The following is a 17,853-nucleotide window of genomic DNA, read 5'->3' as shown; positions in this document are numbered from 1 at the left end:
TAGTTTAAGATAGTTTTACTTAAAACTTAGAGTTTTGGGTAAATTCATTTAGACCTCAAATTTTGGAAAATAAAATCAATTAAAGCAACTCTTCACATGATGTTTAATGGTGTTAATGGAAAAAGTGTGATAGAAATTTTAAATGAAGCGATTTTAGAAATTTTGAAGTTTAAAATAAATAAAACATACCCAAAGTTTAAACTCAAACAGGGACGGAACTATATGGGCCCTGGGTCCCCTGGCCTTCTAAAAAACTCCTTAACAGTAAGCCATGGCCCTCTCACAAAAGGAGAATAAAGAGAATGTCAATTTGCACACTAGATACAGATGTGCTGTGTGAAAACCAAAAATAGGCCCAAAGTACTACTTTTGCACCATATTTGGGCCTACCAAGTACGTGAATGTGGTAGTAAATAAGTTTTGTTTTTTTTTTAATAAGAATTGCAGTAGTAAATTATGGTCCGTTTGAATTGAGGGGAAAGGATAGGGAGTAGAGTAGAGTATAATAAACCCAAATTAGCATATTTTCAGCCAATTTTACTTTACTCTACCTTACTCCTTCCTTTTTTCTTCAATCCAAATGGGTTGACAAGTGGATGGCATTTATGGTTCCACACCCATGAGCGGGTTAGCTTTTTCAACCATAAGTCTATCAACTACTTATAGAAGATTATCTATTTTACGCTACGTTTTATTAAAATATTATTTCCTTATTAATTTTATATTACTCTCTCAAATCATCTTTCTCTATATATGAGTAAAGAAGTATTAAAACATAGATTTGCATATGAATAGTAATTTTATATAGTTACACGGTTAATGTTAGTGACTTTTTGGAGTTGGATGTGCAAATTTACTCCTTATGCTATTATACATTGACTGGTATGAGTGTTCTAAAGCTGTAGTCATAAAAACATGTAGAAAATTTAACAAAAATGAAAGCTTTAGTTTAGTTCTCATTTTATAATACTTTGAACCCCCAAAAAAATTTTGAGTACCAATATAATTAAGATAGTGAAGTTTTAACTAGACTAGAGCTAGTCTGATCACTTTAGAGAGTAAATAAAGTAATTAGAATAGATATCCATGTATTTTGAGTAATTGTTAGTACCCATGATTTTTTTTATTCATATTTCAGCCCTCTCAATCCAAATCTTGGATCCATCCCTGACTTTAAGGTTTAACAAGTATAATTTACCTTTAATATATATATATATATATATATATATACTTGATAAGATAATATTCAATCTTGATAGGGCTTTATCCATTTTCACCTAAATTGGTAAAATTTATATCCAATAACTTAAGGATTCTCTTTTTTGAGGAAAATAACTTAAAGATTCTAATAGAAAAGATATTATACTGAAAAATAATAATTTAAATGATTAAAAAAAAAGTATATGTGCTCTAATTTTACAATATAAGCATTGTTATTTACAGTTAAAATTCAAGTTTAAACAAAAAAAAAAAAAAAAAAAAAAAAAAAAAAAAAAAAAAAAAACATTTTCTTTCACTAATTCAATTCAAAGAGAATAAGAAAATGTACCTATATATTGTTACAAATTTTAAGATTTTGATTTATAAATAATTAATCAATTTATATATAGAAATAGCTGAGTATCTTCTAATGTAATTGTGAAACGTCCCGATTGTTTATCCCTCTATCCTATATTTATTATACACCAATTTTATTTTTGGGAACCCTTTGCACATCATGTTTTTAATCACTAGACTAGATGCATGCATTGTTCTTGCGTGTTAAACAAGCTGCCAACCCATTAGGACAGCCAAGAATTTTTGACAATCAAGACTATTCACAGTATATTACTCATTCTCTCTATTGCATAATTTATAAATATAAAATAATAATTTTTATGATAAGAATTGAAAATGCCACAAGTCTCTCCTGGATAAACAATCATCCCACTTTTTGATTACTTGACTTGTACTTTTGCTTCACAATCTCTTTTGTATGAAAATTAAATGACATTAATGAGTATACAATGAAAACTTATAAGCGTCTTTGGTACCATAATTTTCTAATATGGAAATCCAATTTGGGGTATTCAATTTTTTGTTTGTGAAACTTACCTTCAATGGAAGACTTGATATTTTCACAAAAGATGTTCATGACACAATCCCCGGCTTTTTTTTAAGGAAAAAAAATATGAAAGGAATTGTTGTACTTTCCTTATATAGCATCATAAAATTAATGATTAGTGGCCTAAATTTTCTTACAATTCCTAAAGCCTATATAAACCCAACTATTACAAATCATTTCTCTCACCCTGTCCTATTAAGAACAAAACAAAATTGCACTCTGAAAACTGAAGGACAAAAGGATGGTGTACAACAAAACCTTTTTGGAACATGTGATGGCGATGATTGGTGGTCAGTGGGTCTGGAAAGTGTACTTCTACAAGGAATTTTGTATCAAAGGCTAATGAGAGGAAGTTGTTCTTGGTATATCTTGAAGATTTGGGTTCGAGATGTATAATAATTACCTTTTTTTTTTGTTATGAGAATAATAAATTACGTGCCCTTCATTCTCTCTCTATATAGCTCTGTCTCTCTCTAGTTTCAATTCATTTTGTTTCTCAGGTAATGATTGGTTTCTTGGGGAAATGATTTTATTAATAAATTGAACTGTTTGTTTTTATTCTGAATTGTCTTTCTTTCATCAGTAAAATGATAGCCTCACGGCCCTCACTTGCAGTGTTAAAGTTTGCTTCTCCAAGAGTAGTACTGCTTCATGCTATTTTTATTGTAAAGGCTTTTTCTAGAACACAGAAAAGAAAAGAAGATTGTAAAATTGGTTTAAATTAAAAACTCCATTGTTTTCTAAAGTATATTTTAACTACTTTCCCTCCCCTCGTATGTACTCATTCATTATATATTATAAACAACAAATATTTCTTCAAATTCGACTTTTTTGGAGATGCTAATAAATTCTTTTTTTTTCTTTTTTTTTTTTTAACTGGGTACTTAGAAAGGCTAATAAAGTTGCTCATGTGTTCTCAGTCATTGGTTACTTTCAAATAGATTTTTTGGCTTCTTTGATCCTAGTTCAGCTCCTCTTTCTGTTTTGGATGTAATTAAGGAGGATGCTCAATTTGTATTTTGTTTCTATTCGTAAAAGTTTTTATTCTTAGCAAAAATTTATTAAAAAAAATAAAAATTAAAAAAAAAATGCAAACCCTTTTAAAAGAAAAAGAAGCTTTTATTTAGAATTCCACATTTTAAGTGGCATTTTGCAATGATCACTTCAAGGATATATAGGTGACATTCAATAGATCATGAAGTTTTACCATTGTGGATATTAGTGCTCCCAAACCTACCCAAACTTTGCAATTTAAATGAGGTAGATTATGATTATGATTATGATCCATAATATTTACATCATACGTCGATTTGGTTTTTAAATGTATCAGTTTAGTCCATAACTCTTTGATGTTAAGTAAATAATCCTGCAATTTTAGTGATTGATGGAAATAACTAAAACTGTGATTTATGTATAAAATAAAAAATAAAATAAAAAAAATTATACCGACTACGATGCCAGTTGTTCTGCAAAATAATATAATACCTATTTAAATAGTTTAATAATGAATGTACTAAAAAGGACATTAACACAATGGGACAAGAACTTCAAATCCAATAGGCTTTGTAGTCTCAACACGGAACGAGTCCTGCAAATGAGTGTAACTTTTGCTGACATGCGTGAGTAAAATTGGTGTGATCTGGACCATTAAAATACACATATTACAATTTGATCATGTGCTACACATTATCCTTGGACACGTTTTACTTTCTTCTTTTTGTTACATAACTCATTCTGCAGCAAAACATTTCCTGAATTTTAATTGGTAATAAAACAATTGTACTTTTTTTTGATGAACGAAAAAAAAAAACAATTGTACTTGTGAAAATATTGAATCTAACTTTTATGTTATTTATATAAAAGTGATGCGGATCTCTTATCAATAAATTAATTAATTTTGTTATGTACGAGTAAGACTTGAGTCTTGATTTAGAGCTTCACACTAGCTCGTATAAAAGTTTCTATTTATTTTTATGAATTTATTTTTTTATTTTACACCATCATTTTTTAAAAACACTCACATTATATTATTTATTTTATTATATTTCATTAAAATATTATTTTTTATCAATTTTTTTATTATTCTCTCAAATTCTCTCTCTCTCTCTCTCTCTAAATAAAGACATTAAATAGATTTGCATGTAAATTGTAATCGTGTAAATATACATAATTACTGTAGCAACAATATAAATTTACACATTTATAATTTGCTGATATATAAATTTAAAACATTTTTCTATTATACCCACAATGCAACAGTGTGATGCACATTGGTCAAATTCCATCCCTTACATAACATCACTACAATCTTAGACAACAAAATTACGTATTTTTATATAAGATTCCTCCTGTAAAAGATTAATTAATTATACTTAAAAGAAAGTCTGCATAGTCTTATTTTTGTAATAAAAATTTTATAGTTTCAAAAATATCATTAAATAAAACAACTTTCACTAAAAACTTCTACATAGATTTTATAGTTTCGTTTCATTTATTAAAAGAAAAAGAGTAAATTACTTTTTAAATCTTAGAGTTTTGAGTATCTTTCATTTGTCTTGAATGTTTCATTTAAACTTCAAGATTTCTAAAAGAGTTTCGTTTCAATCTCATAGTTTAAGATAGTTTTATTTAAATCTTAGAATTTTGGGTATATTCATTTAAACCTCAAATTTTGGAGGAAAAAAAAAACAAATAAATTAAAGCAACACTTCACATGATGTTTAATGGAGTTAATGGAAAAAATATGAAAGAAATTTTTAATGATACAATTTTAGAAATTTTGAGGTTTAGATGAAAATTTTTAAAATTTGAAAATAGAAATAAATCATACCTAAATTTAAAGGTCCTACAAATAGAATAATTTGCCTTTAATCTATTCTATATATACTGTAGGGGAAAAGTTCCCAAATCAAACGATAGGCGTTGAGTCCCATACAGAGTCCAGCCACGTCCGAGGAGAAAGTGGGGCGCCAAAAGGGCTTTCGGCCCAACTCTTATGGGCCCAAACTTATTTAAAAGGCGGTCTGAGGAGGAATGTCTCCTCAGACGTGCCAAATATGGCTCAAACATGCATCCTACCAGCAATAAAGAATCACTCCAACGAGTATTGGTAGCAGGGATGAGCCTCACAAGCCCGGGAGAGGGAAGAGAGTATAAGATGTCAAAGGAGAGATTACAGCTGCCGCATTAAATGCAGGGAAGCTACTTTTCTGGTCGCATTAATGTAGAGAGGACAGGCGAACAGTGTTACCTTGGCCACTACAACTCACAGAAAGGTAGGGAAGATGTCCGATAGGACGGACACTCAAATGAAGGTCCAGATGATCAACAAGTGTAAGGTTCTGATGACTTCAAGGAGGCTATATAAGAGAAGGGAATCCCCATGAAGGAAAAAAAAAAGGTGAAAGAAAGAATAGAAAAAAGAGAGAAAGACCAGAGTCTTTGATCAAGAACAGAAGTGCACCCACACGTCTCCTCGGACCGAATATCCAGTGGACATAAAGGAGATATTCTTATGTTCAATTGTTGTATGGCCCAAAGTTAACTAACACTCACTTCGTTAGGACCCAGTTCTGTAACCCACTCTCTACAAATTCATTGTCTAGGGCTCCTTGGGCTATAATCACCTACCTGTTAGGCTTGGACCCCAAAACGAGCCCATACAATTGGCGTCGTCTATGGGAAGAACTTGTGCCTTGACAAGTGAAACCGTTAGAAATGGAAGGATCAGGTCTGCGCCAAACCGAACACGCGGACTCCCAACGACAAGACAACTTTTTGAACCTCGAACGGGAGAAAGATCAAGACAAGCAGCGAGAGGGTAGTGTAAACACCTCCCACATGAGTAGAAGTCGCTCGAAAGGGAAAGGTCATGCATCCCATAAGCAAAACGATCACAGGGCTTTACAGCAAGAAATCGACAACTTGAAAAAGAAGTTACGCCGAGCGCAACGAAAACGTCCTTCACCCGGCTCGGACACTAGTGATGAGGAGGACAATGAGTATAGGCGGAGATCAAGAACCCCTCTAAGTGAAACCTTTTCCTATGAGGAAGAGCAACTTCTCAAACGCGGCCATAAAAGCCCATCTTACCAAGGCCTGGCAAACGACGCCATGAGTAAAGCCTTGGACCGCATCTCCCAATCGCCTTTCACGCGTAGGATAAAGGGGGCTGAGCTTCCTCGGCGGTTCCACCAACCAACCTTTTGCCATATATAATGGTCGGACGGACCCAGTAGAGCACGTAAGCCAGTTTAACCAGAGGATGACCGTCCATTCCAAGGATGAGGCGTTGATGTGAAAAGTGTTTCCGTCCAGCTTGGGACCTATGGTGATGAGATGGTTTGATGGCCTCAAGTCAAACTCCATAAATTCCTTTAAGCAGCTGACATAGGCTTTCGGTTCCCGCTTTATCACCAGCAGCAGAGTCCCTCGACCCCTAGATTCCCTCCTATCCTTGTCCATGCGAGAAGGAGAGACACCGAAGGCCTATTCAGACAGGTACTGGGAAATGTATAATGAGATAGAGGGAAATTATGATGACATCGCCATTAGCACATTCAAGAGGGGCCTGCCGACAGAGCATGGTTTAAGAAAGTCCCTGACTGGGAAGCCGGTCACTAGTGTGCGCCAACTCATGGACAGAATTGACAAGTACAAAAGGGTCGTGGAAGACCAACAGATGAGGAAGGGCAAAGGGAAGGTTGTCCTTTAGGAGAGGATGGACTTTAGGTCGGACCGCTTTAACAACAGTAATAGGCCGAGAAGGGATTACTCGGAGCAGTCTGGATCCACTAGGGCACAGGCAGTCCATGCTATGTTCCGAGAACCATTACATAAGGTCCTAGAGAAGGTGAAGAACGAACCGTTCTTTCAATGGCCAAGCAAGATGGCAGGTGACCCCTCGAAACATTACCAGAATCTGTATTGCGCATATCACCAAGAGCCAGGCCATACCACCGTCGATTGCAGGAATCTGAAAAACCACTTGGACCGGCTTGTTCGAAAGGGGAAGTTAAGACATCTATTGCATCACCCTGTTGGATGGTAGGAGCAGTCAAACATCGAAACCAGGCAAAGCACATTGAGGCCACCTATTGGCACAATAAATGTCATTCTCGCCGCACCAGGAAGGACCAGCTCCAATCCTTTTAGGGTCATGTCGATGGGTAGGCTCCCGGCTGAAGCTGACGACAGGGAATCCAAGAGGGCTAGAGGGATGGCCACGCCCCTAATCGGATTCTCGGATAAGGACAAACTAGGAACCCTTCAACCCCACGACGATGCCCTAGTCGTCACACTCAGAATTGGGGGATACGATGTGAAGAGGGTGCTAGTTGACCAAGGCAACGCCGTGGAAGTAATGTATCCCGACTTGTATAAAGGATTGAAGCTGAAGCCAGAGGACCTGACGATATACGACTCCCCTTTGGTCAGTTTTGAAGGAAAAACCATCACCCCGAAAAGCATGATTAGGTTGCCTATACAAACAGACTCGGACGTGGTGCAGGTGGATTTCATTGTGGTAGATGCATACTCCCCCTACACTGCCATCGTGGCCCGACTGTGGCTTCATGCCCTAGGGGCTGTGTCATCAACCTTACACCAAAAGGTGAAATATCTATCAGAAGGTCGATTGAAAGAAGTAATAGGGAACCAGGCGATGGCTCGGCAATGCATAATGTCAACAATCTCGCGACGACCAAATAGTGAGCACTCCACCTCAGCCGAGAACGGCTTATAGCAATTAACGACCCCGGCCCTAGCCTCAGGTAGTAGGGAACCAACCATGGAAGCGAGTTGCGAGGATTTGGAGAAAGTTCTTGTCGGATCAGACCCAGAGAGGTTTTTTCGGGTCGGTTCAGAATTACCGCCCCAAGAGAAGGAGATGCTAATTGATTTTTTCAAACAGAATGTGGACGTGTTTGCCTGGGACGCCTACGAGGCCCATGGGGTTGACCCAGATTTCATTTGCCATCACCTTAATGTTAGCCCGACTGTAACGCCTAAGAAGCAGCCTCCTCAGCGACCGTCAAAAGAGCATGCAGACGCCGTGAGAGAGAAGGTTACAAAATTGAAGAAAGCAGGGGCTATCAAGGAGGTATTCTACCCCGAATGGTTGGCTAACACAGTTGTGGTGAAAAAGAAGAGTGGGAAATGGCGGGTCTGCGTAGACTTCACAGACCTAAATAAGGCCTGCCCAAAGGATCCTTTCCCCATGCCGCGGATAGACCGATTGGTGGATTCTACCGTGGGACACCCTCGAATGAGTTTTTTGGACGCCTTCTAAGGCTACCATCAGATACCCCTGGCTGCCAAGGACCAAGAAAAAACGGCTTTTGTCACCCCTGTCGGAAATTATCATTATAAAGTAATGCCCTTTAGCTTAAAGAATGCCGAGTCAACCTACCAAAGAATGATGACCAAGATGTTTGAACAATAGATGGGTAGGAGCATTGAAGTTTATATAGACGACATGGTGGTAAAGAGCAAATTAGTGCCCAACCACATTAGAGACCTCGACAATGTCTTTTGAATTCTGAGAAAATACAGGCTGCGCCTAAACGCGTCCAATTGTTCATTTGGGGTGGGATCAGGGAAATTCTTAGGTTACATGGTGACCCATAGAGGCATCGAAGTCAGCCCCGACTAAATTAGAGCTATCCATAGCCTGCAGCCTTCTCAGAACCCCAAAGAGGTCCAGAAGCTCACTGGCATGATTGCTACTTTAAACCGTTTCATTTCCCGCTCGGCGGATAGATGCAGGCCTTTCTTCCTCCTATTAAATAAGTGGAAAGGCTTTGAGTGGACTGAAGAGTGCGCTTTAGCTTTCCAGCAGCTTAAGGAATACTTGACCCGACCACCAATTATGTCCAATCCTGAGGCCGACGAGATGCTATTCGCCTACATTGCCGTAGCCCCTCACGCAGTGAGCTTAGTGCTGATCCGAGAAGACAATGGCACACAACGGCCCATCTACTATGTAAGCAAATCGCTGCACGAGGCAGAGATCCGTTACCTCCCTCTCGAAAAGGCCGTCTTGGCAATCGTGCAAGCCATGCAAAAGCTCCCCCACTATTTTCAGGCGCATAGTGTTGTTGTACTTACCCAACTTCCGCTGAGATCCATACTCCGGAGTGCCAACTACACGGGTAGAATAGCAAAATGGGGGACGATTCTGGGTGCCTTCGACATTAGGTACATGCCTCGTACCGCTGTGAAGGGTCAAGTTCTCGCAAATCTGATAGCTAAATTTGCAGAGCCCACACCAAAAGGAGGAGGAGGGACACTAAACTCTGACGGAAAACTGATTAGCGCAATCTTTCAGCAAGAGCCCAGTTGTTGGAAAGCACACATTGACGGCGCAGCCACCCAAAGGGGCTCGGGGGTGGGGCTCGTTTTGGTCTCCCCCGAAGGGATCACCATCAAAAAATCATTGAGGCTGGGTTTCTCGGCCACGAATAACGAAGCAGAGTATGAGGCACTATTGGAAGGAATGTTAATGATCCAGAAACTGGGTGGAAAATCCGTGAACATGTTCTCGGACTCAAAACTCGTTGTCGGACAAGTAAATGGGGAATTGGAGGTGAGGGATGAAAGAATGCAAGAGTACCTCGTCCAAGTCAAGCGCTTGTGGGCCCATTTTTGTCACTTCAATCTAGTGCACGTGTCCAGGAGCGGGAACACCCATGCTGACTCTCTTGCAACGCTCGCCACCTCCTCAGCTCAGCCACTTCCTCGGGTTATTCTCGTAGAAGATCTCTACCGCCCAATGATGGCGAGGACCAACTCAGTACGGGTTCACAGCATCAAGATAGGGCCTAGCTGGATGGATCCTCTAGTACTATTCTTAAAGCACGACTCCTTACCAGAAGATAAGAACGAGGCCGATAAGATTAGAAGAAAGGCTTCTCGATTCTGGCTGTCTGAGGACTCCAAATTGTACAAGCGCTCATTTTCAGGACTGTACTTGATGTGCGTGCCCCCAGATGCCACTGAACTTATCCTTGAGGAATTACATGAAGGGATTTGCGGAAGTCATACGGGGGGTAGGTCCCTGTCCCATAGGGCCATAACGCAAGGTTATTGGTGGCCGAGTATGCAGAAAGAGGTGCAAGAATTTGTAAAGAAGTGCGACCAGTGCCAAAGGTTCGCCCCGAATATACATCAGCCAAGCGAAACTCTTAATCTGCTGTTCAGCCCTTGGCCATTCGCACAGTGGGGCTTAGACATCCTAGGGCCATTCCCTAAAGCAGCGGGGAACAAAAGATTTCTTCTTGTCGGCACGGATTATTTCACAAAATGGGTCGAAGCTGAGCCACTGGTCAACATTAGAGACATTGATGCAAAGAAATTTGTTTGGAAAAACATCGTCACTAGATTTGGAATCCCTCACGCCCTGATCGAGGAAAGAAGGGAGAGTGCAATGGTCCAACTTGCCTACTATCAGCAAAAGCTCAAGCAAGGTTACGATGCCAAGGTGAAGCTAAGGCCCCTAGCACCCGGGGATCTGGTATTGAGGAAGGTCCTGGGCACTGCAAGAAATCCTGCGTGGGGAAAACTCGGACCAAATTGAGAAGGCCCATATCGTATCACCTCCATAGCCGGCATAGGGGTCTACTTTTTAGAAGACTTGGATGAACATGTAGTGCCACGCCCTTGAAATGTAAATAACCTGAAAATGTACTACTATTAATGGAAGTTGTAATTCTTGGTGCCACACTACTGTGCAATTTCTTCAACTAAGGGTTAAATAGAACCTAAGTCCTGCTTGGCTCTTCGAACCACAGGCTTGAGGGAAATTAACCACTGTGCAATTTCTTCAACTAAGGATTAAACAGAATCTAAGTCCTGCCTGGCTCCTCGAACTACAGGCTTGGGGGAAATTAACTGCTATACAGCTTCAACTAAAGGTTAAACAGAACCCAAGTTCTGCCTGGCTCCCCGGACCACAGGATTGGGGGAAATTAACTGCTATACAATTTCAACTAAGTGTTAAACAGAACCTAAGTCCTGCCTGGCTCCTCGGACCACATGCTTAGGGGAAATTAACCACTGTGCAATTTCTTCAACTTAAGGTTAAATAGAACCTAAGTCCTGCCTGGCTCCTCGGACCACAAGATTGGGGGAAATTAACTGCTATACAATTTCAACTAAGTGTTAAACAGAACTTAAGTCCTGCCTGGCTCTTCGGACCACAGGATTGGGGGAAATTAACTGCTATACAATTTGAACTAAGTGTTAAACAAAACCTAAGTCCTGCCTGGCTCCCCGGACCACAAGATTGGGGGAAATTAACTGCTATACAACTTCAACTAAGGGTTAAACAGAACCCAAGTCTTGCCTGGCTCCCCGGACCACAGGATTGGGGGAAATTAACTGCTATACAATTTCAACTAAGTGTTAAACAGAACCTAAGTCCTGCCTAGCTCCTCGGACCACAGGATTGGGGGAAATTAACAACCATACAATTTCAACTGAGGATTAAATAGAACCTAAGTCCTACTTGGCTCCTCGGACCACAGGCTTGGGGGAAATTAACTACCGTGCCATTTCAACTAAGTGTCAAACAGAACGTAAGCCCTGCTTGGCTCCTCGGACCACAAGCTTGAGGGCTATTAACAGCTGTGCAATTTTCTCTAAGTGTTAAACAAAACTTAAGTCCTGCCTGGTCCCTTAGACCACAGGCTTGGGGCAAATTAACCTCGACGCAGTCTTATCTAATTATTGACTATCATTTTTCCTACATATTCATTCATGCTTGACCACATTGTTTAGATCTCGAATAACGTTTGGTTCTCAACAGTTAGTAGCATAACAAAAATTCATTCATAACGAAAGCAGAAAAGGGAGCAGTGCAACAAAATTCAAAGGAAAATGACATCATTCATTGAATTCCAAAAGGTGTTCTTTTACAAACTTTAGCAGAACAAAATGTAAAAGATAAAGAAAGCAGTTACAAATAAAGTCCTACACTAATGTCCTAGGTTTGGTCCTGAGTAGAACTCTTTGCAGGGGCTGATGGCTCAGGTTGATCATCTCCTGCCTTAGGCTCGAGAACAGCCTCCTTGGCTTGCGTGACAACGTCCCTAATCATGAGAGTGTCCTCGGGCGACTTGTCCATTGCAACCGATTGCACCTCCTCAACTTCAGGCATATGGGAATCTGAGGTTGTGACATTCGCAGGGAGGGACTCCTTAGGAGGAACCAAGTTCGGAATCTCACGAATATGTTCTGGAAAGAAGATATTCTCAACTTTCCTGAGATCAGAGTCCGCTGGAACTGCCGCTCGGTCCAAGGCCACCCCCCAAGACATCGTAATGTAATCCCTACAGACTGTAGCCACCTCCTCGGTTAGCCTAGCCTCGGTATCCGTTACTCCACGTTCATATGAGGTTGCCACCGCAGCCTCGGCCGCCTCCCTGGCCACGCGAGCCGCCTCTTTGGCCTTTGATAGCTCGGCCTTGAGGTCTGAGACCATCTGCTTCTCAGTTGCGAGGTTTATCTCGGACAGATGAAGCTGTTGGCGCAGATCCTCAGCCTGCTTGGTAGTGGTCTTAAGTCCGGCCTCGGCGCTGTCACAGGCCTTCAGCGTCTCAGATCTTCACAAGCCTTCTTGGCCCACTCCTCAGCAACAAAAATTTGTTGAGTGACCTGTGTTGGAATAATGGAGGTTTAACTAAAAGAAAATAACGAATATACGGAATAGACAGATATGAAATAAAGAAACTGAATAATGGAAGTCTTCGTTTACCATGGCCATATCTCTCTTTAGCGACATGAAAAGTTCCGGTTGCCAAGTAGCCCGAAGTCCCTCCATATCGCGAGGCAAGAGAAGGGGCTTGTCACGACCCAAATCCATGGAACATGAATTTAGATGCATGACTAACCTGCTAAACTTATCTAACTCCATAAACATAATTAATCCAAAATAAATTAAAACTCCAAAGAAACAATACTCTTAAATAAAACCTCTTACAAAAATCCAAACTCCACAAATGGAAAATTAATCTCCACCATAACAAAAACATGAACTACAAATTAAGGGTAACTAAAATCCTTTAAGGCTTCAAGTAATACTAACGTTGCCTAAAACTCCCACGCTCTACCTTGCACCTTACGAAGCAATCCAAAGGTTCTGTTCCCCCAACTAAACTTTAATCTGAAAATTGTAATTGATGGGGTGAGCCACACATCCAATAAGCAATTATACACAATATACAACAGAATAGAGTCAAGCAAAGCACAAGTTTGATTTCACAATTTCACTCAAAATATTCAATATAGTTTTCCAAACATATAAAGAACCACTAAACACATATATAATCAAATCTTAAAGTTATTCGAAAACACATACATATAATTGATCAGAGCACAGTGTCACATATACACATCACATATTCTCACATACAATCCTGTGAGCGGATACCAACATCTAACCCCTATTGGTAAGGGATTAACACATATTCTCACATACAATCCTGTGAGCGGATTTATACATATATCTAATATATCTGATCAATTCTAAAACACTTATTTTGAATCACATAACACAAAGCAAAATTTATACAAATATAATAATTTACTTGATATTAACAATTTCCTTTCAAATACAGAGGCATATCAAAGATCACAATATTGAATAGAATATAAATCAAAGGATGCTTGACTCTCTTGGGAAACGAATAGCGACTGGGGAGTTTATGTAAATATATTACAATTCTTGAGTAAATATGATAATTAAATTTGCTAAAAAAAAACATTTTAAATACCATTTGAGAATAGGAGTATGACTTTAAAATTACTTGGTTTTAACAAATTTAAAGGACAAGACCTTTTTTAGAAAGCTTACATTGAAACTCAATTATTTACGAAAAAATAGTTTAGTTTGGAAATCATCTTTTAAATGAGATTTGGACATTCAAAACTTATTTAAAATTCAAAGTATCTCTTTAAAACATTATTTACTAGTTGAAATTTCTCTTTCAAAGATACAAAAATACTTTTGACAAACTTTAGAAAATATAAGTTTGAAATACAAAACTTTTGAAAACTTCTAAGAACCTAATGGACAAAACTTGTGCATATTATGCATAATTACTTACCTCTCTTGCTAATATATCCAAACATAGCCGAGCACTTTTAGTCTTCTGTAAGCCCTAAACAGAAAATTACTTTAATCAATAAGCATGAAAATTCATTATCATGAACTACTTCCTAAAAAAAACACTATAATCCTCCATAACCTTCTCTTTTTCCTAGAGTCACAATATAGGCAGAATTATTTCCCATACGTAGAAACATCTAATCCGAATATACCTATTAGTTATTCTATAACAATCGACCAATATATCAAATATCATATTAAACCAACTACAAGACTTCATGTTATTATTGAACACTACCTTCTCTTTAGGGTCAATCCTAAACTAGTAATATAATCAAAGTATTCAAAGTCTAGTCTAGCCCTTCATACCAAATCTTTCACGCACTAAAGTATAATAACCGAATTAATCATGGCAGCGATACACTTGAATAGATATTCTATTCATCTTGAATCACAGGCCAAATACTATATGACAATAGCTCTAATAAAAACTATAGATCTGTCCTTGCCAAGACTAGGAAATGATTACCTGATGAGAGATCAATCTTTGAGCGCTAACTATAGTCTATAGATGACGCCTCCAGCCGTCCATGCTCCTTTTTTTTTTTTTTTGTTAATGCGTATAATGAAGTAACCCTAGAGCCTTCCAAGATTTTATAGCTTCTAATTAACCTCAATTTAAGGTATTTTAAACTACTGGCCTATTTAGGTAAGCTAGAATTCCAAGGGATTCCAATAACTGTTAGACTTGTTATCCAAAAAGGTTTTTATTCTCTCAGCCTTTTCCTTAACTGATAAGGAGAATAATGCTTTAATTCCTTAATCTTTCTATAACTGAAACAAAATAAATGAGGACTACACGTTACCTAATTGTGCAGTCTATTGTTTCATCTCTTACTTGGTAGTAATCTTTGTTGGCCGCAAAATTACACCTCACATGTAGCATATCCAAAAACTATGTAAATAATCCTATCATGACACTACATGTTTATCCACATCACTTGTCAAAGCTAAAATAATAATATTAATAATGATGATAAAATCGGGGAATTTATAGGGCTGTTGCAAGGCCTCAGCCAGATAGGACGCCTGTCCTCGTTGGGACTCCCACAGAGTCGCGTCCCATGAAATCGGGGTGCCATCCAACTCCAGGCGTGGGGACCAAGTCCGCTGCTCCCTCCTTATAGCCACCTTATCTCAGCTGTTAACAGACCTAGTTCTTTTCTCCTTGGGCTCTTTGCCCTTTTTCTGGTGCTTAGCCTTTTCAGGGCCGACCTCGCCCTCCTCCAATTCTTCCACGAGCCTCTTCCGCCTCAAATTGGGAAGAGGTTGTAGTGCTGGATCAGTTGTGGGAGGAAGAGAAGGTGGGGGCTTGGATGTAGCCTGTTCCTTTGGGGCATCCCTGGAAGACTGCCCCTTATTTCTGTTGGACAGGAGGCCCTTGAGACTAGACCTTGGCTTCAGATCCATGCCTTCTTCCTCAATCTCTTGGCTAATATCAACTTGGGCAATCACCAAACCAAGGTTGGGAGTCGCCGAGGCACGGTCTATGTCTGAATCAGAGTCCGAAAGCTCTACAAGCCTGGCCGATACCTCTCCCTCCTCGGCGAAGTGGAATTGGTCTATCTGATCCTCAAGGGACGAGTGCGAGGAATCAGCTCCTTCTCTTGGGACAACTGGTGCGGGAAGAACACGCTGAGCAGGTAGTTGGACGGGAGGTAAGTCTCTCCGAGCAAGGAAACTTGGTTTAGAGACGTCGATGTGTGCTAACCGGGGACTTCCAGCCTTGATGGCTTAACCAGCATCCACTAGAGCGCGTGAAAGGGGCTCGTAGTCCAAGATTAAAGGGGCGGCACGCAATTACCTGTCCTCACTCACAAAAATCTCGGACCTTAGGAGGAAGTTCAAAGCCTGGACGTTCACCAAACTTAGCCGAGGAGTTGTTTGTTCTTTATCTGCAAATCCCAAAGGAGAGGCTACGTTAGTATGAGGAGGTAAATAATCAAAGCTAAAACTGAAATAAGGAAAAGAAAACTCGAGGCTAAGACCCCCTCCGAGGAGTCTGACCCTACAGTACCCCACCTGGCGTTCCTGCCCTAACGGGGCAGTGAATACCGTCGTACCATGCTTCGGAGACGATCAAAAGGTCGTCCTTCAAGCCTTTGTTGGACTTGGGAAGGCAGGATATCAGCCTCACCTCGTCGGACCTGGATTTCAGGTAATACGACTCGTTGAGGCTATGAAATTCGTATAGATGAACTACGTCGTGCCATGAAAGGCCGAGGTTCATCTGTTCGTTCAGAGCGTCTACGCACCCCAAGATTCGGAACATGTTCGTGGCACACTGGTGGGGGGCCAGCCTATGACCCCGCAGGTAATCCCTGGTTATCCTCCCCATAGGGATCGTCATTCCTCCCTCTATGAAGGCTATCATCGAAATGGCGACCTGCCCCGTCTTCCTCTTGATTAGGACCTCTTCCAAGGAGCAATATTCTAGACCTACTCCCGGCGGGATACGGTATTTGGCCCTGAAGCCTTCCATACCGACCGGTGAGTCTACCAGTTTCTCAAGCTTACCTATCCCACTAACCCTAGGCGACGTGAAGAAGGTTTACTTAGGGAAGAAAGCCAGGAAAGGCAATGGAAGGGAAATGAGCACTTACGGGAGCGAAAATCCTAAGTTTCTCGAGGTTGTGAAGAACTTGCCGGGAATCTTCAAGGGAATGTCTGTGGAGTTTTGAACGCTTTGCAAAAGAAGGTATTGGAGTGCTCTGGGACGCTTGAGTGCTTTTTCAAAAAATGGGAGTAAGTTCCCTTGGAAATCTTATATACCGGGGAGAAACTGAACGGGCTTACTCCCGCCTAGAGAAATGAAAAAAATATCAACCGTTGATCTGGCGTCCCACCGTTGGATTGGAAGGACATAAAGCCACCAAGCGCAATAATTAGCGCCTCGTGGGTTATGAAGCGCCATTAGCAGTAATGAGGCATGTGGGGGCGTACCTCTATACAGGTGAAACAAGAATTCACAATCAATGACCCCATAAATGTCAAAATCCTGCATTTTCTTCTCGGATAAGAGGGAAAGAACCGGAATTTTGAGGGGCTATTGTAGGGGAAAAGTTCCCAAATCAAACGATGGGCCTTGAACCCCATACAGAGTCCAGCCACGTCCGAGGAGAAAGTGGGGCACCAAAAGGGCTTTCGGCCCAACTCTTATGGGCCCAAACTTATTTAAAAGGCGGTCCGAGGAGGAATGTCTCCTCGGACGTGCCAAATATGGCTCAAACATGCATCCTATCAGTAATAAAGAATCACTCCAACGAGTATTGGTAGCAGGGATGAGCCTCACAAGCCCGGGAGAGGGAAGAGAGTATAGGATGTCAAGGGAGAGATTACAGCTGCCGCATTAAATGTAGGGAAGCTACTTTTCTGGTCGCATTAATGTGGAGAGGACAGGCGAACAGTGTTACCTTGGCCACTACAACTCACAGAAAGGTAGGGAAGATGTCCGATGGGACGTACACTCAAATGAAGGTCCAGATGATCAACAAATGTAAGGTTCTGATGACTTCAAGGAGGTTATATAAGAGAAGGGAATCCCCATGAAGAAAAAAAAAAAGGAGAAAGAAAGAACAGAAAA

The 17,853-nt window shown here is 40.2% G+C and overlaps 1 protein-coding gene across 1 annotated transcript; it reads left to right on the top strand.

Moving 5' to 3' along the window:
• The first annotated feature begins 7,262 nt into the window (after window positions 1-7,262).
• LOC126722175 (uncharacterized) lies at window positions 7,263-7,847 on the top strand. Its single transcript, XM_050425324.1, has one exon. The coding sequence runs from the start codon at window positions 7,263-7,265 to the stop codon at window positions 7,845-7,847; it is 585 nt and encodes a 194-aa protein (XP_050281281.1).
• Window positions 7,848-17,853: the final 10,006 nt, after the last annotated feature.

This window comes from Quercus robur, chromosome 4 (genome assembly GCF_932294415.1).
Source record: "Quercus robur chromosome 4, dhQueRobu3.1, whole genome shotgun sequence".
NCBI lineage: Eukaryota > Viridiplantae > Streptophyta > Magnoliopsida > Fagales > Fagaceae > Quercus > Quercus robur.
The sequence above is the reverse complement of the archived record's forward strand: the minus strand, read 5'-3'. Positions and strand labels throughout refer to the sequence as shown.

What these genes read in the sequence shown, in the direction of transcription:
- LOC126722175 (XM_050425324.1), top strand. Translation starts at nt 7,263, where the DNA reads ATGTCGATGGGTAGGCTCCCGGCTGAAGCTGACGACAGGGAATCCAAG.